The following is a 22,363-nucleotide window of genomic DNA, read 5'->3' on the forward strand; positions in this document are numbered from 1 at the left end:
ACGGAAAGAGAGAGTTGACACGGTAGCTAATCAATGTGGTCTTCCACAGAGTGTTTTTATCTTCTGATTAGACCCAGTGGAGAAGTAGTCTGGGCTTGAGATCTTGACCTCCAGCCTCCTTTAGCCTTTTCACAAACACTCTCAGCTGTCCTGACTTAAAAATAAATAAAAAGGACCTTGAGGCTCTCTGGGACAACATTTTTTTGAGCAGTTTTATTAGCACTTCATGCACATGTCATACAATTCAGTAATTCAATCCAATGAAGAAGAGCTGACCAATTGTTACCCCAGTCAATTCTAGAATATTCTGTCTCCATGTACGACTATTTTTTTTCTAGTTGTGGCAAGAATATACGCAACAAAGCACTCTCCAATTCCACATCATCCTCATGTCTAATTAAGCTCCGTTAATTATACTCTTCATGTTGTACAAGCATCAGTGATGTCCTTCCCCAAATGATTCCACCACCATCAACGTAAACTCAGTGTCCCCAAGCAACAACTCTTTCTGCTTCACCCACGGTAGCCACTGGTTAAGCTCGCTTTCTTTCTTTCTCTTTTTAAAAAAAGTAGATTTCTTGATGTAGTATTGACATATCATATAGTTCCATGGCTGAAGCTCTTTTGAAAAGTGTTGTACATACATCATCACAATCAGTTCCAGTGTTCCCTCTCCATTCCCGCATTCACTGTTTGGTTCCCCAAATCTCCTCACCCTCCTCATCCACCCACCCCCTGCCCCATAAACTATCGTATCGATTATTATCTCTCTGCATCCACTCCTTCTGTGCTTCATAAACTGGGAAACCTAACAGAAACAATAAAAGAAAAAAAAACCAAAATGAAACAAAAAGAAGAAAATAGTGACATAAAAATAAAAATAAAGAGTAAGAAAGAAAAGACCCCCATATTAAAAAACCCAGAGGAAAAATTTCTGTTTTGGAAGAAGTGAGAAATATGTAAGCCTTGAGCAAACTCAGGTTGGTTCAAGAGGGAAGTCAACTGACCAAGTATCATATTGTTCTGTGATTCGATCCGCCACAATCCAGTTTGCAATAGTGCTTGTCTGATAGGAAACTGTTGGAGCCTCTTGCCTGTGACCACAGTCTTAGTCTGACTAGAAACTCTTCAGTGGCTTCCGGGCTCCCACTGCCCTCCTTTGATTTCTACAAATTAAGTGTCCGCAATTTAAGCTCTTATACCATTGCCTTCATCATATTTGAATTTTGTTACCATCATCTTTGGATCACACAGGCTGATGTGCTTCTTCAATGTGGATTCGGATGATGCTTCACTTAGATGGCTGCTTATTTGCATACAAGTCTTTAAGACCCCAGACATTATTCCAGTCGATATTCAGGTATCATCTGCTTCCTTCACCGCACTTTGCTCTAGCACCCCTCTCTTCAGTGAACTCTTCATGAGGGCAGGGTCATGGTATAAGAACAGTTCTTTGATGAAACATACAACTTTCGTGAGTTCTTCGATGCTTCCTTCCCCTCCACCCCTCACCCCCCACTATCATGATCCCAATTCTATCTTACAAATCCTGACTAGACCAGAGGATGTACACTGGTACAGATAAGAGCTGGAAACACAGGGAAACCAATAATGAGAGTAGCGATACCAGGAGGGTAAGGGGAAAGGTCGGGGAGAAAGGGGAAACTGGTCACAAGGATCAACATATGACCCGCTCTCAGGGGGGCGGACAACAGAAAAGTGGGTGAAGGGAGACATCGGTCAGTGTAAGACATGAAAAACAATAATTTGTAAAGTATCAAGGGTTGTTGAGGGAGGGCAAGTATTTGAGGTTTTGTGCTTCCTGAAATCATGAAGTTTTGCTGGCAGATCTGATAAGTTGGATTCATACTTGTGGAGGACCAAACTAGTTGAGCCTGGTCTGGAGACTGGTTTTATTCTCAGTGTGTGTATAGCTGCTGGTTTCTGAAACACAACGAAAATGGAAGTCATTGACCACAATGCAATGGGCAACTCTAGCACCCAGATGGAGTGGCTTTATTTTGACCCCTGAACTTGTTCCCAGTCATTGCCAAATGCCTCATGGGGACAGCACTGCCCCTGGTTGAAAATCACTCATCTAGACTCAGAAAATGTTGACATTTTCCCATATTTGTTATTTCTTCCTCACATACATGTGGTTGCTTACAGATGTCATCCCTACACACCCTAGCGCATGTCTCATGAGGGTAAGGATAAGCTTCTACAGAACCACAATACCATTTAATACCCAAGAAAACCAACAGTTACATAATACCATATATTATCTGTATTCAGGCTGATTCAATTATTCAAAAATATCTTAAAATGATCTTTTACATGAAACATGACCAAGACATTGCATCTCTTTGCTATGTCACGTTCACTTGTGACTTTCTAATGATGGCCTTTCAGGCTACAAGTGCTGGACAGTGATTTGCCTGGGAAATGCCCTCCTGCGTCATGGAAGACATCAGGAGACCCATCACTGAGGGCTATTTTTAATTTCAGAATGATTGGTAGCCGAGTTAGTGAAAAGAGTAAGGAAATGGGAGATGATCATTCAACGACACATATACTTTTTAACAAGTCTGTCTACCTGAGACATTTGTTAAAGGAAATTAAATTGCTAAGCAAGAAATACTTGCTGATTCTCATGTGAAAAGTTGACTGGGAAAAGTCCTTTTTCTCTTACAGACAGTAAGGTTAAGTGTTGGGTTGCTCACAGAAAGGTTGACAGTTCGAGTCCTCCAGTTGCTCTCTGGGGGAAAGCTGAGGTCGTCTGCTTCCATAAGGGTGGGCAGCCATGGGAACACTGTGGCACAGTTCTACTCTGTCCATGGGGTTGCTTTGAGTGAGAATTGGCTTGACAGCTGTGGGTTTGGTTTTGGAGATCATGCAGTTAAAAAGAGAAGGGGATATTAAGGGGAAAGGGAATGGCAAGTTTAAAAGATCCTAGCAACTGATTGGTTTAGTGACTCTCCTTGGGTTTAGCAGGTTTAGAAGATCTTCGGCTATGCGGGAAGAATGAGGTGGAGAGAGTGTATATGTTCCCTGGCTGCTGCTGAGTCTATTCTGCTAGGAACCCTAAAGGCCAGACTAGAATGGTCCCTGTGGGTTTCCAGGCTGTAAATCTTGTCAGGAGTAGAAAGCCTGATCTTTTCCCCACGGAGTAGCTGATGGTTTTGAACTGCTGAAGTTGTAGTTAGTAGTACAATGTGTAGACCAGTAATCCACCAGCTGATGGCCATAGGCAGAGGTTGGAGATGCCTCTGTTCTCCATCCCCTTTTACCCTATTTTGACACCAACTGTCCCTAGCATGGTGCTCTACTTCTCTGCCTGGGTTCATAGTTCATTGTAACAGCCGCACAGGACTGATGGGCACTACACAGGATGAGGAAAGTTAACAGGTTTTCACAAAAACTTTAAGGATATAACCTTTGCTCCACATCAATGCCTCATCCCAGCTATCAGCCAAGTCTCTCTCTGCTTTAACCCAGCACCCACCTCCCACCCCCACCGTGGGCCAGGAAGCCTGCCTGCCGTGATGCCTCACAGCGTCATGGTCTCAGGGCCGCAGCTTCTCTCCGCTCTCTTTGCGTGGCTCTGCCGCTCTGCCTCATGGTCTCTGTGCTGCAGCTCTGGACAGATAGGGGTCTGACACTTCTCTGGTGGCTGTCTACTCTCTTGATTGGCTTGGCTTCTCTCTTTTCCTGCTGCTGAGACAGCTTTCAAATGTTCAGAGGAAAGGGGACCGGGAGCGGGGGGAGAAAAAGAAAGAAAAAGAAAGAAAAAGAAAGAAGGATGGCCTTTCCTGGAATGCATTGGCACCGTGGCTGCTGAAGCATGTCAGGAATTGTGAGGACGGCACAGGCCCATGGGTCCCTCAGAATTTGACCCACTCAAGCACACCTAACAACAGGAGCAGCTACTTTGCTTGGTCCCACCCAGTCATTTGGTGGAACTTGACAATTAGATGGGTGGAAGGGTCATGTTTAAGTTAGTTCACCTCACCCCCAGGAACAGACAGCTGATAACTTTCTTCTGTAGAGTGATTGGTGGACTTGAATTTTATATAAAAGTAAAAAACCAAACTCACTGCCACAGTCATTGCTGACCCCCCGTGGGTTTCCAAGACTGTAACTGTTTATGGGAGTAGAAAGTGTAAGGTAGTCGAGAGGTGCCAGAGACCAAATCAGTCAAATTTGAGCAAATCGGCATTATTGGGGAGAAAAACTCAGCCTGGGCGAAGTCCCATGGTCCACAGTCAAGGGATGTGAAGGACACTTGAGAAGCCTCCCATGAGAGAGAGATGGGTGAGCTGACACCAGGAGTCCCCATAGGGAGTAACTACATGCTGGCAGGATGTGGGAGGGGACAGAGGGTGTTGAGAAAAGAAGTCCAGGTACACCCACCAAGTGATGTATCTGCGGTCTCCCCAGACTCCCCACACATCAGCTAAATACTCCCAGAAGTCAAATCCAACCATCCCCCTGAGTCAATGGACCCAATGTGACTTAGCAAGGTTTCCTAACTGGGCTCTGTAAAGTTGTCAAAAGTACAGACTTCTAGGCACCTCCAGACCCATTGAAATAATATATATTTCAAAATAATTGGGGGGGGGGGCGCTTTTACAGCTCTTATCACAATCCATCCATCCATCCATCTATTGTGTCAAGCACATGTACATATGTTGCCATCATCATTTTAAAAACATTTTCTACTTGAGCCCTTGGTATCAGCTCATTTTCCCCATCCTCACCCTCCCTTCCTCATGAACCCTTAATAATTTATAAGTTATTGTGCTTTTTAAAATTTCTTACATGACTGCTGTCTCCCCTCACCTACTATTCTATTTTTCATACCCCCGGGAGGTGGTTGTATGTCAATCCTTGTGATCCCCGCACCTTCCACTTCCCATCCTGGTATTGCTACTCTCATTGTTTTCCTGAGGGGTTTAATCTGTCCTGGATTTTGAGCTCTTATCTGTACCAGTGTCTGTGCTCTGATCTAGAATATTTTAAGGGTCTAAAGTAGCAGCCTCAGCTTTTCCAGGAAACTTGTTAGAAATGCAGATTCTCAGCCCCACCCCAGACTACTGAGTCAAAGGCTGTCAGGAGGGGCCAGAGTCCTAGGTTCTAAGAAGCCCTTGAGAGACTTTGATGCACTGTAAAGGAGGGATTTTGAAGAAACCTGAGGTGCGTTGGTTCAGGATTACATCAAAGCTTCCACCCCACCAGGAACCTCAGTGTTAAGCTACATTTTCTTTTTTTTTAATTAATAAATCTTATTGGGGCTCATACAACTCTTATCACAATCCGTACATACATCAATTGAGCAAAGCACCCTTATACATTTTTTGTACTCGTCATTCTCAAAATTCACCTTCCACTTGGGTTCCTGGAATCAGCTCCGAGTGCGTGATGGGGACCCAATGCCCATCTATAGACAGCTAGACATCCCTTCCAGAGGGGTAGTGGGGAGGAGATAGGTCGCTCAGGGTTCAGTGTAGCAACAATGAAACTCAAAATCTTCCTCTAGTTCCTGAACGCTTCCTCCCCTCCCAATGATCATGACCCCAATTCTACCTTGCGGACCTGGTTATACCAGAGGATGTACAACGGTGCAGTGGGGATCTGGAAACACAGGGAATCTAGGACAGACGAACCCCTCAACACCAGCGGTGGGAGTGGCGACACCAGGAGGGAAGGGCATGTAGAAAGGGAGAACCAATCTTGGAGATCTATGTAACCTCCTCTCTGGGAGATGGGCAATGGGGAGGTGGGTGAGGGGAGACGCCGGGGAGTGTAAGATAAGATATAATAATTATTTATAAACTATCAAGGGACCAAGGGGAAGGGGGGAGTGGGGAGGGGAGGGGAAGGGGGAAAAAGTTAGGCTATATTTTCTAACGAGCCCTATCTTCAGATCACTCATGCACAACTCAGTAAACAATCATCAGAAAGCACCAGACCTCCTCCTTCACTGTACCTGCTGTTTCCCTGCGGAGAACTTTTATCCACCCACTCACATGGCTTCCCTCAAGCCTTCCCTTTGAGCTTAGATGTACCTCCTGCCAGAAGTCTTTTATTTCTCTTGAAAGGTCGAAGAAAGCGAAGGCTGTGTGTTCCTTTGTTGCTTTTACTGTCTCTTGAAACCATTTGTTCTTTGTCTGGAGTGGAAAACAAGCAAACTTTGTCTGCTGCACTTGACCCCAGGGCAGGCACCAGGCCTTTATCTTGAAAACAGTAGAGGCTTCCCCAATACTCTCAATGAATGCCAATCCCTCTCCCACAAAGCAACACGTATGGGAGGGAAAGATGTGTCAATCTACATATGCAGAGTTTGCCTTCCTGCACCAGTTTCGTGGTTTACTAAAGCTCACTAGAAAAGTAGGATGTGTTGTGAAGAGAGAAAATGGCTGTTGAAAGTATTCGGGGTTGAGCATCTGAAGCTCTAAGATTCAAGGGCCAGTGGCAGCGAAGCTTACATTCGAAAGCACTTGCTGTACGGAAGACTGCACGCTCCAGTTGGTTGTAGGTGCCACTGACCCAGGCCCAACAGAACACCGCACTGCGCGGTGCTGCATCAGCCTCACAAACGTTCCTATACTTGAGCCCATTGCTGTAGCCACTGTGCCGGTCCATCTCCTTGAGGGCCTGCCCCCTTGTCCCTGCCCCTCTACTTCAGCAAGCAGGATGGCACAGCTTCCAACCTCCCAACAACACTCAAGCCACCGCAGCATGACAAAGTGACAGACAAGTCGTGATGCGCTGGATAGAGGGAGCTCTCGTTCTATTTTGCCTCTTGACATAGTTCAGAAGCATTTGTGTCCCTGGTTACTTTCCCCAAGGCTCGCTGGTCATCCCATCGGCAAGGCCACTAAGCTTGGACAAGTCCAGGGCTAGCCCAGAGGAAGAGTGTGGCTGTAAATAGATCTGGAGTTTTTCAGAAAGATGCTCACATACAGCGCTAGGGAATTTGCCTGGACATCTACTGAGACCATGTCATCTGATTTAACTAAAAGGATGGAGTCCTGGTGACTAGGACTCAGGGTTGCATGGTCACGAGTCTTTCCCTGACTGCTGTGCCGCTAGGTAATCAAAACTGCAGAACCTTCCCTGTAACTTTTGTCACCTTATGCCGCCCATGTTTTCGTAACCCCCTCTTCTATTTAAGACCCACCGGCCATAGAGATGGGTTAGCCTGCCACGAAGCTGAATCTTGTGCTAATTTCCTTTGTTGTGTATAATACACGTTGGAAACAATGGTTATCATACAGCCAATTTCATTGGTCTCTGTACCATGTACATGCTAATGGTTTCTCTTATCTGAAACGATCGTCTTTGTTTCTTCTGTCCATTTTAAGGTTTAATATGAGTCTCTGTGAACATGTTTGAATGTGAGGGCTTTTAACTCTACCACATAGTATGTGAGAGCTTTAAAAAGTTTGTGAAAATAATTGAATTAAAGGCAATTTCTCCATGGAGCCTTTGAAACTCCTTTGTAGGTTTACTTAATATCTACATGATATTTGAAAGATATTTTAATTTTCTGATCCTTGAGTTCCTTAGTTATAATAGGGAATAATAGTTTCTATAGCCATGCCACAAAATTGTTGTGAGGATAAATGACAGGACAGATATTATTGCTGTTATGGGGAAATAATTTCACATCTAAAGATAATAGGCAAATGAAGATTTTGCTATTTATAGAGGAGTAGTCTAATGTCCTTGAAAATTAACTGGCTTGTTTTATTACTTTACACAGTTTCTATGGAAACGAGCACTCAAAGATCGGTTTAAGTACGTTCGAAGGCCCATCGAAGATGATGAGCAAGTGCTGAGAAATAAGTGTAAATTTGGACACCGAAGAGGTTACACACGGAAATCTCTTGCTGATCTAAGATGTGATGGATTTCGTATTGTCCAGATAAAAGTAAGCTTGTATCTTTACATCTCTGGCAACTTACTGATCGTTTAATTGATCAATAAGAACATTTAAACATTATTAAACCAAAAAAAGAGATTGTTTTAAAATGTGAAGTATTGGGGTCCCTCCACCCAAAATGGAAAAGAGCTCTGCTGGGCGGAGCTTTTGGGGTACACCTGCCCCTGTCCCTTGCTAGGCAGGCAACGAGCCGCCCGCTCTGAGTCAGTGCACTAGGTTTTGTGATGCCCAATTTAAGAGAACAGCGTGACATTTTGGTTCCTTCTTGGGAAAAATACCGTAGAATCTTGTGAAGTTGAACACAGCTTACAAGGACAAACTCAAGTGTATGAGCGGTTTTCTTCTTTCAAAGAGGTGAAATGTCGATTGATGACAAACCTCGTTCTGGACATCTGTCAACTTCCCGAACAGAGGAAAATGTTGACCAAGTGTGTGCACTTGCGTGCGAAGACCAACTACAAACCACTGAGGAGATGGGGACGTTCTCTGGGCTACCGTGGAGCTCGGTTCAGCAAACTTTAAGGGAAGGTTCGGGGATGGGAAGGGTCGCTTCGAAATGTGCGCCTCGGTTCTGACTGACCAGGAAGAAGAACACTGAGTGGAAACATGCTGGGCTTTGAAAGGGCAGCTCCTGAGCAACCCAGACTTTTTCCCCAAGGTCATTATCGGTGACCCCAAAAGCAAACACTAATCAGGCCAATGGAAGATGCCACTGTCTGTGTCACCTCACCCCCAGAAAAGCTCATCAAGTGAACTCGTGATCAAGACACGCTCATTAGTTTTTTCTACTTTTTAAATAAATTAATCATTTCATTGCGAGCTCTTACAAATGTCATACCATTCTATAATTCAAACAGTACAGGCATAATTGTACAATTGCTACTACAATCCGTTTCAAAACATTTTCTTTGATATCAGCTCCCTCATTTGTTTTTTTGATAGGAGGGGGATAGTGCATTTGGAGTTCATTTCACCAGGTCAGATTTGTTAATCAAACTTTCGATTTAGAGGTTCTGAAAAGATTACCTAACAGTGTGTGACCAAAAAAAGCCTGCTTAGGGGCAAATGGGGGCCTGGTTTTGCCACCACGACAATGCACCTGCTCACGCAGCCATCTTAGTGCGCCCGGATTTTGGCAAAACAGAGCATGCCTCTATTGCCCCATGCACCTGACTCACTTGACTTCACGAGACTTCTTTTTGTTTCTGCAAATGCACAAGGACATGAATGGACAGCGATTTGCTACCAGGACTGCTTACGAGTCTCTTCTCAATGCCATCAAGTGAATTTCAGCCCACAGGGACTCTCGATAGGTTGTCTGACACCATAAATCTTTATTGCAGCAGAAAGTCTCACCTTGAGGTTACCTGTCCACCGCTTAGCCAACAGTCCCCTGTAGTCACATCGGACTAGAAGGCAAGAGCCTTTGCCACAAAAAGAACAGAACTTGCAGGTGCCAGAGCCACGATCTATTATTGAAGGAACATCAGAATTTAGTTTGATGCTCCTGCCAGCTGGAGCGTAGTCATTGTTAGCTTAGTCATGGTTCTCATATGAAGAGGCGTTTCCCCCCACCACCCCCGGCGTTCATATTCAATTGGTAAGGATCTTGTTTCCTTCTTCTTACCAATGACATAGGTAAAAAGACCTGGTCATGAACCAGTGCTCTGTAAATCCAAACACTTTAAATTGTAAGAAACATTTGACAGAATATTACAGAAAAGCAATTGCCTCTGTAGCAAGCGTCCTCTTGGCTGGTTATGCAAATTTAAAAGCACCAACAAGGATAACGGAGAAATCCATTAAATATACACTTTATCTCACTCAGACTAATTTCCTGAATTATTCTCAATTTTCATTTAAAATTTCTTCTTAGAACTCCTTTTTATTAGCTGAAAGACTTCTGAAAATTAGAGATGTTTATATTCAGATGACTTTAATATCTTTCACATTTTTAAAATGCCCTGAGCTGAACCTAATTCTTCCACTATGAATTAAAAAAAGTATTTCTGTTTTCCACATACTGCAGAGGTGGAAAATGCAACGGTAGACAAGAACAAAGGCGTTTGCCCATTCACTCAGTTGCAGCAGATTGCCATTGAATGGCAATTCAGATTTGCTAAACTTGGAAGTGGGGGAGCCTTGGTGGCTCAGTATTCCTCACTGGGCTGCTAAGCACTAAGTCAACAGTTCCAACCCCACAGCTGCTCTGAGGGAGAAAGACCGGCTTTCTACTCCCGGAAAGAGTGAGTCTTGGAAACACTCAGGGCAGTTTTGCCCTGTCCTTACATGGTCTCCATGAGTCAGAATTATCCAGCTAGTAGTGAGAATCTGGGAGGGAGATTCTGGGAAGAGGGAAGAGCAAAGATTTCAAGTTGTGTTTTTATTATTTTTAATTTAGTAATTGGAAGCTTGTTTTTCCTTGGATACCAAAGTGCTCAGAATTGGAGTTGCTGCATTTCACTCCACTTATTTTTACCACTTCCTTTCCAGTTGCCAGGAGCTATCTAATCCTGGAAGGCAGGTTTCGGGGAGTCTAGTAAGTACACAGGAACCCTGGTATCAGGATTGGTCAAAGAACTGCCAAGCACTAGGTCAGGGGTTCAAAACCAACCATTGACTCACAGGGAGAGAAAGCTTTTTGTTCTGCAACATACACACACACACACACACACACACACGGCTCTCTTGATGCGATCTGTGACCCATGTGACGGGGCAAACGGCTGTCAGCTCTGTGAAAGCAAATGGACACATCTTCTCTGCAGAGCAGTCGGTGGGGCTCAGCATCCACTTGCTCCGTGATCAAGCGCTTCACCACTGTGCCTCCAGCATTCCCTCTGGGGAAAGATCAGCAGTCCAGGAAACCGTCCTGTGCAGGTCCCGGCGGCTGTGAACTGGGATGAACTCAGCCACTCACGACACTAGTAAGTCTGCTGCCAGTGACAGGCAGGCCGTGTTTGCATTGACCAGTAGGAGAAAGCAGAGGTCCCCGGTACCATCGTTTTGCCCACAGGCAGCCGAACCCCAGAGGGGCTAGCCATTAAAAAATTTTTTTGGACATTTTTTCATACTATTCTGAGCAACCTGAAGTTTATCAAATAAACAATCACCCAACTGCCAGATTATAAATTACAAATAAGTTCTTAAAATGATTTCCTCTCTTTGAAATAATTTTCTTTTCCCACTTCTTGGATATATATATATCTTACAGTAGTTTTATGTGTTGGCTTTCTTTGGTTTGAAAGAAAATGAAATGGAGTGTTGAATGCTAAGAGTATTTACTAAGCTCTTGTGGGTTTCTCATGAGGCATTTTCTGTTTGTTTCTTAGTGTACCAGCACATAATTTATTGTGTAAATACTAATCATTTTTATAGCCTTTCCCCCAGATGTTTTTCTCAGGGTGCAAAACTGAACTAGACAGCAAAAGTTGGGGAGGGGCATGTTGACAGTTAATTGCGTTCTGAGTATAATGCAATTACTGTCGTCAGCAGGTGGCACATTTACTAATACTGAGAAGAACGACAAGTCAGCTGTGCACTTGGAAACATGGCACAGACTACCAAGGGTGACAATGCTCCTGGCTGATTGACTGAGACAAATGCCTGAATGCTATGCCCAAGGGCCGTCCAAGCTACACAGGAGAAACTGCATTTTCAAGATCAATTTAATGACATGAGAGTTAAAAAACAAGGAAGGGCTGGAATTTGGTAAAAGGAAGTCCTAGCGTGCTAACCAGGAGATAGAGAATACAGACCACATATGTAATTTTAAATCTTTTCGTAGCCATAATGAAAAAAAGAGGCAGGTTTATTTAGTATTAATAATATATTTCATCTGTCCCACATATCCAGAATACTACCAGTTCAGCATGCTATCTTTATAAAAAGCATTAATGAGGTATGTGATCTATTTTTCAAATTCAATTTGTATTTGGCACTACAGCACAACCACATTTCAAGTGCTCAGTAGTCATGTGTGACTCCCGGACAACTCAGATGCGATGTCCTGAGAGGAAGTGGCGAGTGCATAGCTAAACAGGACCAACAGGCTCCTCAGTAGGGTTTCCCAGGGGGCACATCGTCACTGGAGCAGACGGCCCGTCTCTCTCCTTGGAGCTGCTCATGGGTTCCAACTGCTCACTTTGTGCACCCACAGTGCCACCAGGGCTTGGTTCAGAAGCCATCATCGCATCTCTATTCGCAGTCGTTGGCCAGGAGTGATCGCTTTCCTGTGGTGTTGCTTTGTCCTTTGGTAACCCCTCTATCACGGTCTTCTACGCCCTTTGCATCGTGGGGCGGACATCACACAGCTGCTGCTCTGGACAAGTCGGAGTACACTTATCCGCTTGTCCTCTCTGTTGGAACAAGGCCAACCATCTTCTAAGAGAACTACACCAGGCAGCAAACCTTGCCCTTGCTGGTTGAGTTGGGTTTTAGAGGAAACTACATCACGTGTAAAACCAAATACATGCATTTCCTCAGAGCTCATCCTGATTCCGGGGCTGCTGTGAGGGACAAAGTAGAAGTGACCTCCGTAGGGGCCTGGCTGCGATGTTAAGGGAACCATTTGAAGAGGGCCTTTTTTTGATGTTGCCACTATAAAAACGGGCTTGGAGGTGGACTTCTGACTTCCTCTGACTCAGGGGGGAAAGTGGGGGGGCGGCACATCACCATAGTATCGGCCCTTGGTGATTCCTATATGAGACAGAGGTCAGACATGCTTCCACCCTTTAACTTTCATGACCAATTCTGGCACGAGGACTCCCTTCTATGGCACTCTCTTTTCTGCTGGGGTCTGTAATTTATTGTAACGATGACACAGAACTCATAGGCCATACTCACAATTATGAGATGTATTAGGGAAGTTAACAAGTTACAACTCAGAATCAGAAATGCTCAGGACACAATTCTTCTGGGCAGTGCAGCCTCCTCTCAGCTGTGCCTACAAGCATGCCCCTTGGCACCTGCCTTGCTTGGATATTGTTACAGAGCTCTTTCAGCATTGCCTATAAATGCTTCCAAGGTACACACTTTGCCCCAAGCCTCAGCCGAAAGGTGCTAAGCTCTCGCTCTATGAGTTAGCAAACTTAGCTCCCTAGTTTAAGCACCCCACTCCACATGTAAGCCTCCTGCCTGTGGACATTCCACTTTACCTGCTCTGTAGACCAGAAAGCCCACTACTTTGTCTCTTGCTCTGGTTCTTAGTTCTGTCCCAGATGGTTCTCTGCCACTTCTCTATTGCCACAGCTTTCTGTTCCTACAATAGGGAGGTTCAATGCCTAGGGATCTCCAGGCTTAAAAGACACACTGCATTTCGGACTCTTCTTTCTTAATGGGAGTGAGATTCTCCCTCTCTGCTCCTGCTCTGCACTACCCAGCAGATTGGCAAAGTGGATCAATGCTCATGTTCAAGTGTTCTACATTTTACAATCGCAACGAGCTCTGTTAACAACCACAACAGACTCATATAATCTTATCAAATGGCCCCCACTCCTTCTCTTACCAGACCCACCAGATAAGTGTAAATACCTTCAATATGCACGTTCCATTCATGCGTTTGGTATGAGTTACAAAGTCTTTGATTAGTAGAACCATATCAAGTAATTCACTGCACCTCAGACCACTTCTGACTCTTTTCTATTTATTAACCCTTCATACTTGAAGAATTAACTTACCTCTTCTCAAATTAGTTTTTAAAATCACAACTAAATCATACTACCTTATCTACATCTTCCTGAGACCAGCTAAGAAAAGAGGAAATGAGTAGTGATCCCTCACCCCATCTCAATGATCTGACTGTCAGCACACCCATGAACACTTGTGAGCCAGTCCTTCATACCTTTATCATCCCCCCACTCTCCCATCTTAGATATCCAGTTTCTAAATTTCTCATCCTGTCAACTCAGTACTATGAGGAGACAAGCATTTTTCTTCATGTAAAGACCTTTCTTTCCAGTCTCTACATACATAAAGTCCAGACAAGGGCAAGCCATCAAATTGCAGCAGTTTACACAGCACACAGTGTCAAGAATTTTTCTTCTTTAGGTCAAATTCTGGCCAATTCAGTCTTTATCACTCAATCTATGTCAAATGGATACGCCCTTCCCCTTCAATCTAGCTGAAATGAAGTCCACACACACCTCTCTACACTTTAGACTAACCAGCCCCTCTCTCTCTGATTCATCCCTAGCCCTCTACTCAATGCTTGTCGGCTCAGGAGCTCACACCACTCTTTAGCTTCAGATCAGCCAGCCCTTGCCCTCCTCTTTCATCCCTAGCCTCTGTGGAACAAGTGAATGACTTCAAGTGGCACATGTCCAAACCAAGTCTATCTCATTATCTCTGCCTCTCCTTCCACTTCCACTTAAGAGGTGGACTCAGGTGATTGTCAGTGATTACTGGGTCTCACGGGCTCGCTTTCACCTGTCAGTCTTTATAGGCATGGACTTTGTCTGTCTGGCTAGATCCAAATGCAAGTTACATTTGCATTAAAAATAAAACTGGTTTCCCCCCTTTTCTCTAAGTTTCACTTCATATGTAAATCTCATGTTTTCTCAGTAGTTCTAGGTGGCTTTCAGGTTTTCACCTAAGCCTCCAACTTAGAACAAAAGCCTATGTTCCTTCCAGGCAATTCCCAATTCCCCATTTGGCAAAATCCAATCAAGAAAAGGCTGATGACTGGCTTACCAGCTTTCTGTAGTCATGATACCCAATGTGTATATATAACCATCACATATACACGTGACTCTTAGAATTCTAACTAGACAATGGGGCTATTTTTTAATTGCCCTACACCATCCAATGTACCCAAATGAATGGTGATTATAACTAATAGTTTGATAATTTAGCTGCACAAGATACCCATTTTTGTCATTTTAATCGGGAAAACATGACAGTGCTACAGTTCTAAAAAGGCACTAAAACAGCTGTCAAACTCAAATCTGTATTATCTCTTGAATATGCAGTGGTCCTTCTTTAAGAAGCAGGGCAATACTAGTAAACACAAACGTTTTACTAAAAGGCTCTACCTCTTTCTCTACATTTTGTCTTCTAAAATTTACATGCATAGATTGAGCACCAACCTGTGAAATTTGAACCTTCTGGGTTATGCATGTTTCCATATAAAATGTATGTAGAAAATAAAGTAACTTTTATAGATCTGTCAGGAGGACAGCCTAATTAATGTAAGTGATCCACTATGTAGTTCGTGTGTAGTGATTAAGACTGTCCATTTTCTCAACACATTCAAAGCCCAGTATCATTATATGTGGCGATGCTTGCCTTGTGAGTGTAATATTTATTTTTTAAAAGAAAATGAGGGGGAGGGAGGGGAATAAAAGATGAGCTGATATCTAGGGCTCAATAGAAAGTAATTGTCTAGAAAAGAATGATGGCAACATATGTACAAATATGCCTGGATTCAGTGGAGTGGTAAGTATCTCAGTGCTGGCAGGGGTCTCCACATGTCTTCTCCATCTCTGAGGCTCTGGCTGCCATCAGCCTGTCACCGAGGGGCTTGTCAATGAGGATGTCTCACCAGTACTGAGTGCGTGTCCAGCCTCCAGTGAGCTATTTATCTCATCCGGGCCTCCAAATGAGATAATCAAGCTCCAACCTGATTGACAGGCTAGACCCCACCCCTTCACTCTGAATTCTCAAATTGACGCCAGATTATGTAACTACCAACAACCATCTTCAGAATGAAAGAGTACCTGTCCTTGGATAGGTGGTGGCGGTTGGGGGACCACTTCTTAGGGGCATTTTAAGGGTGTGCAAAGAGCAAAGCAGATCAGAGAGGAGCTGTGCAGCTGGGCTGTTTTCGTTTGCTGACATGATTAGAAGTAGATTGCCAGACTCTCTTCCAAGGAACCTCTGAGTTGTCTTGGATCTCCAAACACGAATGCATGAACAGTGTCGGGTTTGTGTCATAGAATTGGGACATACTGACCTTTCAAAAATATTTTTCAGGAAGAAGCTGTTCCTTTATATTCTGAAGTAAATGAACACATTAACTGGTTTCAACAAGAATATGTAAAAACAGAAAAGGACTGGAAAGAGATTGACAACAGGATGAGCCAAACTTTGGAACTGAGAAGAAAATTGATAGACAGCAGAACGCCTCTGAAGGACATTCTTAAAATGTTTCCTTTCTTAAAGTGCCCCCACCAGGTAGTGCTATTCAATGCCAACACTCTGATTTAACTGTCCAGACTGACCTTTCCCCTTTCCTCTTAGAGTGGTGACCAGACTGGCAGGATGGTGGGTGTGAGTGTCAGTGGGGTGTGTAAGCCCTCAAGAATTTCAGGAAGCAGGTTACTGTGCAGTCATACACTGCCAATGGAACGACTGTCTTTAGACTGAAAGAGGACCTGACCTTGGACATGTGGTGGAGGTTGGGGACCACTGCTTAGGGGTATTGGGATAGTGTACAGTATTTTCCATTTGCAAGCACTTAGTTCAGTGGTTCTCAACCTTCCTAATGCCGCGACCCCTTAATACAGTTCGTCATGTGGTGGTGAGCCCCCAACCATAAAATTATTTTCATTGGTACGTCATCACTGTAAGTTTGCTACTGTTAATGAATCAGACAACCCCTGTGAAAAGGTTGTTCGACTCCCAAAGGGGTCGTGACCCACATGTTGAGAACCAGACTTAGCTTATGTTACTGTTAATATGCTACATTAGCTAAAATGTACTTCCTTTCTGACCCTACTTCCTTTCAGAACAATAGTCTTAGAAATATATGAAGTGACATAGTTAAATCAAAACCCCTTATCGCAAATTTAGGTCTATTATATGATGAAAGATTCATGAGGGTTTTATGAAGATGGGTGTGAGTGGATGCAGTTGAAAATAAAAGCTTTCTAGAATCCGCCTGTAAGTTTATTTTTGTCTTGCCAGTAGCAAACATCCTATTGTTCCCTTGTGTGGCAGGAATGTGCTCACAACTTTACGTGGATTAACCCTTCAGCAGCCTTTCTTGGTTGACTTCTGTTCATCTTTGGGTTGTGACAGTTGCTAAGTGATGTCATATTGTGGGACTGCAAGCCATACCATGGGACAAATGTGTCTGAATCGTTGATGGGAGAGTAAGTAGTGACCCACAGTGGAGGAGGACAGAGTTTGAAGACAAGAAGGTGTCAGAAAGAAGGGAAAGGGGGACCACATGGAGGAAATGGCATAAGTGATATGTTGGGACTGCGATCACTGACGTGAAACAAAATATGTATGATTTTTAAAACATTTCATTGGGGGCTCATACAATTCTTATCACAATCCATCCATCCATTGTGTCAAGCACATTTGTATATTTCTTGCCATTATCATTTTCAAAACATTTTCGTTGAGCCCTTGGTATCAGCTTCTCATTTTCCCCCTCCCACCAGCTCCCTCCCTCATGAACCCTTGGTAGTTTATGAGTTATTATTTTTCATGTCTTACACTGGCCGACATCTCCCTTTACCCATTTCTCTGTTGTCCATCCACCTGGGAGAGGGTTATAGGTAGATCATTATGATCGGTTTCCCCTTTCTCCTCCCACCGTCACCTTACCTTCCTGGTATGGCTACTCTCAACATTGGTCCTGAGGGATTTATCTGTCTTGGATTACCTGTGTTTCCATCTCTCATCTGCACATGTCTGAACTTTTTAATGGAAAATTGATTGCTTTTTAAACTGTCACCCAATTCACAATAAAAAGCTGTTTCTAAAAAAAAAAAATGCCTTTCATTGGAGACTGCCAAAACATTGCCTATAGAATTGCAATGTGCTGGAGTTTAAGGCATCCCACAGCTGCGTTACTCAAATCGTCTATCTAGGCATAGAGGGGGACTTCGGAAAGCGTGCGGATAAGTGGAACTACAGGAAAATGGAATTATGTTTTTTCAGGAACGTTAGGAAGCTTGCTGTATACTCTGCCCAGGCTCTTAAAGAGTTTTTGTTCTGTGGGATTAGACGTTTTTCTGTGTCTATTATTTACTTTGCCCATTCGCCTCTGGCTTTCATTCTCGCCTCTCTCCGTCCTGTTTTTGCAGCCAGTGCTACTAAGTGTCTACGATTGAGGCCCTTAACCCGCCGTTCAGAGCTTGTTATAGTCTTGTGGTATTTGCTTCCTTGCCTTCTGACATTGACTTGTTTGCCTGTGATTTTTCTCCTCTTATCAGATGTTCAGAGAATTCCAACTTCTTACAAGAACAGATATTTATAAGAAAACAAAACACATCTTGGAATCCTACTCAGAAAACATACTGACTTCTTATATCGTGGCGGATAACCCAATCACTATTGTTTTGCACGAAAAAATGAAAGAGTACACAGATGAAGACATATTAAAACGTTAGTACACCTGCTATCGGGGTTATCGGCTGTCAGTCATCTGTAAAATTCAGAGTAATTGGAAAAGCTCCTGCGGAGAATATGGGACGTTCAGCGAAACGTCTGGTGGGAAAGGAAAGAATGTCTCAAATAAGGGAGGGAGACACGGGTTTCAGAAGCACATTCAGTGCTGCAAAATCTTATGAAAGTAATGGGCAACCTGTTCATTTTATAATACCAGTCACACAGGCCAGGAAAATCACCCTGGCTGGGAGGGTATAGAAGTCTTTATCTCATCAGCGATTCTAATGGCAGAGCATCACCGCTTTAAGGTTTATTGGAAGGGCTGTTACCGAAGTACAAAAGAGAAGCACTGATCTTAAAGAAGGTTGGTCTGCTCTCTTGTTGGGGGCCATCAAGCTGGTCTTTGACCCATCGTGACCCCCTTTGAAAGAGGCGAGCAGCTCCCTGGTTTCCTAGGCTGCGATTCTTCGGGGGCAGATCCCTTTCAACCTCAAGTCTTTCTCCTGCAGAGCAGCTGGCTGGGCTTGAACTATCAACCTTTTGATTAGAGCCAAGATCTTCAACTGTGGCACCACCAGGCCTCCCCATTCACCCTAGTGGGTAACAGTTTTCTAAAGGATCCCACTATTTTAATACTGGCTTTGTTTACAACAGTTGGGAAAAGCTTATTTTACTTGAAATTGTAAACATGTTTGTTTTGACAGATATGAAGATGACAGCCACATGCTTACTCCTACCAGATGTTTTTGGGGATGATCCTAGCCTTTTTGTTGCTGTGAACGAGAAGGTATGCCATCTGCATATGCATATTGGTTTGAAATGTTACATTTTGGTAACATCTCTTATTTATGAGGGCGAGTAGAGAAGTATTGCTACTAGGACTCCCATTCCTATTGGCATGGGTTTATTCCAAAGAAAACATTTCTAAACATGTTTCATTCTCTCAGTCTTATATCTTCTTAGAGTGTCCCCCCACCCCCACCCCCCAAAAAACAAACCAGTTCAATCAAAACACTGACTCCCTAATCCATCTGTTGAGTCCAATTAAATTCAAGGCAGAAAGGTCAATGCAGATGATGGTGATAGTTTTGGGGGGGATCCCCAAGGGGTAGTTCTTGATAAACTATCTTGAAGGACACAGGACAATAATGGGGGTGGGGAGAGTGTTATTAGGAACAAGTTTTAAGAAAACAGAAAACTGCCTTGGTGATAAAATGGCCTGCACGTTACACAAAAGACTCTTTTCCCATCACAAGAACACACCTGCTACTGCGTTCTTCCAGGTGAATCATCGTTGTCCTAGGAGGGTTTCCATGAGCAACTTTCTCTCATCCACCCTAGAGCCAAGATCTTGCCCCTGTACACTTCCTTCTTGTTCTCTAAAGCCAAGGAACACCGGGCAGGGGCACAGTCTGAGTCCTTTGCGAATGCCAAAATTGCCATGTGTAAGTGGTCCAGATCAGAGTGCAGAATCTGTTGGGGAAGGATGAGACGGGCGCGTCACCTTCAGAAGGCCCAGGCTCAGGACCTGTCCAGAAACAACAGCTTCCTGTTTCGACTTAACTTTTGAGAAAGTTGGATGCTTTTCGTCTTCTTTTAGAAGCCCGTCCTGTCACAGTCTCAAAGCAGCTACGTTGTGAAACACTTCCATTTGTTTTGATAATCTTGGCCGCGCTCAGCTGTTTTCTTACTTAGCGCTTGCTCCTATGACTGGACAGTGACTCCGTCTTTGTTTCTTTCAGGTGCAGGTGTCAACACCCGTGTTAGAAGTGAAAAACCCCTTCAGCATCAGCGACTGTGAATACTCTTTGTATTTGGAACAAGAGAGGCTTGCGAAGGTGGATGACTGTGTTACAGCCTTGGCTGCCCTCGTGGCGGCCTTTCACGTGTTCGGCATTAAGTGTCCACAAGGACTGTGCCAAACCCTTCGGTTCCTGAAGACACTGATTTTAGATCTGCACCATCCCCATGTTCCCTCTTGACAGAAAAGGATTTCTCCCACCAAGTTAATCAATAGCATGCAAATGTTCTATGAGGATGATCTCTGGGACCGCTGAAGCTTTGCTTCTGGAACTTGATTTATGCTGGTAGGCATAGACTATTAGAAAACCACCTTGAATCATAGAGGTTAGTGACTGTCCAATGCCTTTATCGTTACTTTTAGGTATTTCTTTGTGAAATTCTGTAATAAAACTGGCTTAAGGAATTACAGTTTTTGAGTTCTGTGAATTCCAAGGTCAAAGTCATCCTTCTAGGCGGCATTACTTAAGACACTATCTTTCAGACTGACTCGAAGCCTTTGGGTTGGGATAATGACCAGAACTATTGACTGTCTAGGGGTTGCAGGCCTGGCATCTCCTCCTGTGGTTGAAATGCTGCTGGAAAGGTTTTAGTGTGAACATTTTCAGAAAGGGTAGAGTCCGGTTCTCCCTTCCCCTTGATGACAGGCGTTTCAGGTTCACTCATACATATTGAGAACAAGGGTTGCTTCATTCTGAAAGTCTCCTAATTGCAAGCCAATTTTCCTGGCCCATTTTCTCACCACGTCCCCTCCTTTGAAATGCAGCAACTGCCTGGCACTCCTCTCCCCCCACGGCTTCTGGGTCCCCCTTGTCTTTTCACCATTAATGTCTATCTCGGGTGCTGTGCCCGTGCAGGCGGACATGTCTGGGTCCTGGTAAAATTTGCTAACTTGGCAGTGATTTCTGCGTTGGGAACCATTGAGCCAAACTACTCACCAGAGTCTTCATCAGTGTTACTGTCACCTGCTGCAGACACGGCGTTTCAATGGCACACGTGAAAGTCTCTGAGCTTTCTCTTGCACGATAGCATAGCTCAGGGAGAACTGAAATCATCTGATCTGCTGATTGACCTCCCAATGAAATGCTTAGAAAAAGGATCTTGTTTGCAACCTGGGGACTGTTTGTACTGAACTGGCTCTTTGCTTGCCCAGGGGCCACGAGCTTGACATTTTCAGGGTAGGCCTTCCTACACCCCCTCTTCCGCTTCCCTTAAGATCCAACAATGGCTGCCTTAGTCCATTGGAAGTCCCACAAGCCTCACCGCAAGTCTTTTCTATTTCACAAGGAAAAGGTACCCTTGATGCTATCAAAATGTAAATGACATTGCTCAGTTTTGAAAGTTAGGCCCACTTGGAGACTAGAGAGAGATTTAAGTGTCTTAATATCTGCATCACAGGTATGAAGCATTACCTGGGTCATTTCATTACCTTAAATTAAAACTGTGTTAAGAAAGGTGTTCATGTAAATTATTTTAAAATATCTTTACAGTGAGCATCTCCGGAGACAGTGCAAACGGCATAGTTCATCATGGAGATAACTACGATGTGCTAGCGGATACCTTTTCCTTCAGTAAGGGCTGCTCTGTCATGAACATGTGCAAGCTGAGAGAGCTGCCCACCTGAGCAATGTGTACAGCAGAGTAACAATTCAGCCTATGCGACTGTCTCATGAAGTAGGCCTTACCCAGCTGAGCCATCACTGGCTTTTAGGACTGTACCTAATAGACGTTTCCTCCTCCCACGTACCTCCCCAGCCCTGAAAATGTCATCATTTAGAGCTCTTCAGAAAAACGGATTTTCCATGTTCTTCAAGCTTGCTTTCCTTACCAAAAACCCCATCTCTGGAGCTGAAGTTGAGAGGCATTCCTTCTTTGGGGAGGTGCCAGAAGGCAGAGTTGTCAAGAAACTGCAGGGAAGCCTGGCTGTCACACAGACCTGCACTGACCACGAGGGCAGCTCCATAAATGCTTTGTCCCGTTCAACAGAGTATCTGCTCCACGTGCCCAACCCAGCCTGGCCACATGGTAACAAATCCGACTGCTTGACTAGTACAGCCTTTCTTTGGAGGTGGAGGATTTGTTTAAGCTGGAAATTGCAAAATGGCAATTCCACCTACAGTCAGGTCTCCTCGGATCGGACAGTGTTTTATATTTTCAACGGTCATAGAGGGGGCAAGATATCAGGTTGCATATTCACCAACCCTCAAGACAGCCTCTGTCACTCAATGGCATGGGCTTAGTTCAGAGATGGAGTGATGACCGGGCTTGCTTTCGG

General features: G+C 44.2%; 1 protein-coding gene across 1 annotated transcript in view; it reads left to right on the plus strand.

The window, feature by feature from the left end:
• Positions 1 to 20,270, plus strand: part of SAMD3 (sterile alpha motif domain containing 3) — a 48,510-nt gene extending 28,240 nt beyond the window's left edge. The window contains exons 6-10 of the mRNA XM_075553939.1: positions 7,769 to 7,936; positions 15,919 to 16,119; positions 18,114 to 18,285; positions 18,993 to 19,075; positions 20,031 to 20,270. Coding sequence (XP_075410054.1) covers positions 7,769 to 7,936; positions 15,919 to 16,119; positions 18,114 to 18,285; positions 18,993 to 19,075; positions 20,031 to 20,270 — 864 coding nt within the window. The remainder of the gene's footprint in view (positions 1 to 7,768; positions 7,937 to 15,918; positions 16,120 to 18,113; positions 18,286 to 18,992; positions 19,076 to 20,030) is intronic.
• The last annotated feature ends 2,093 nt before the right edge of the window (positions 20,271 to 22,363 follow it).

The sequence above is a fragment of the Tenrec ecaudatus genome, chromosome 7, assembly GCF_050624435.1.
Source record: "Tenrec ecaudatus isolate mTenEca1 chromosome 7, mTenEca1.hap1, whole genome shotgun sequence".
NCBI lineage: Eukaryota > Metazoa > Chordata > Mammalia > Afrosoricida > Tenrecidae > Tenrec > Tenrec ecaudatus.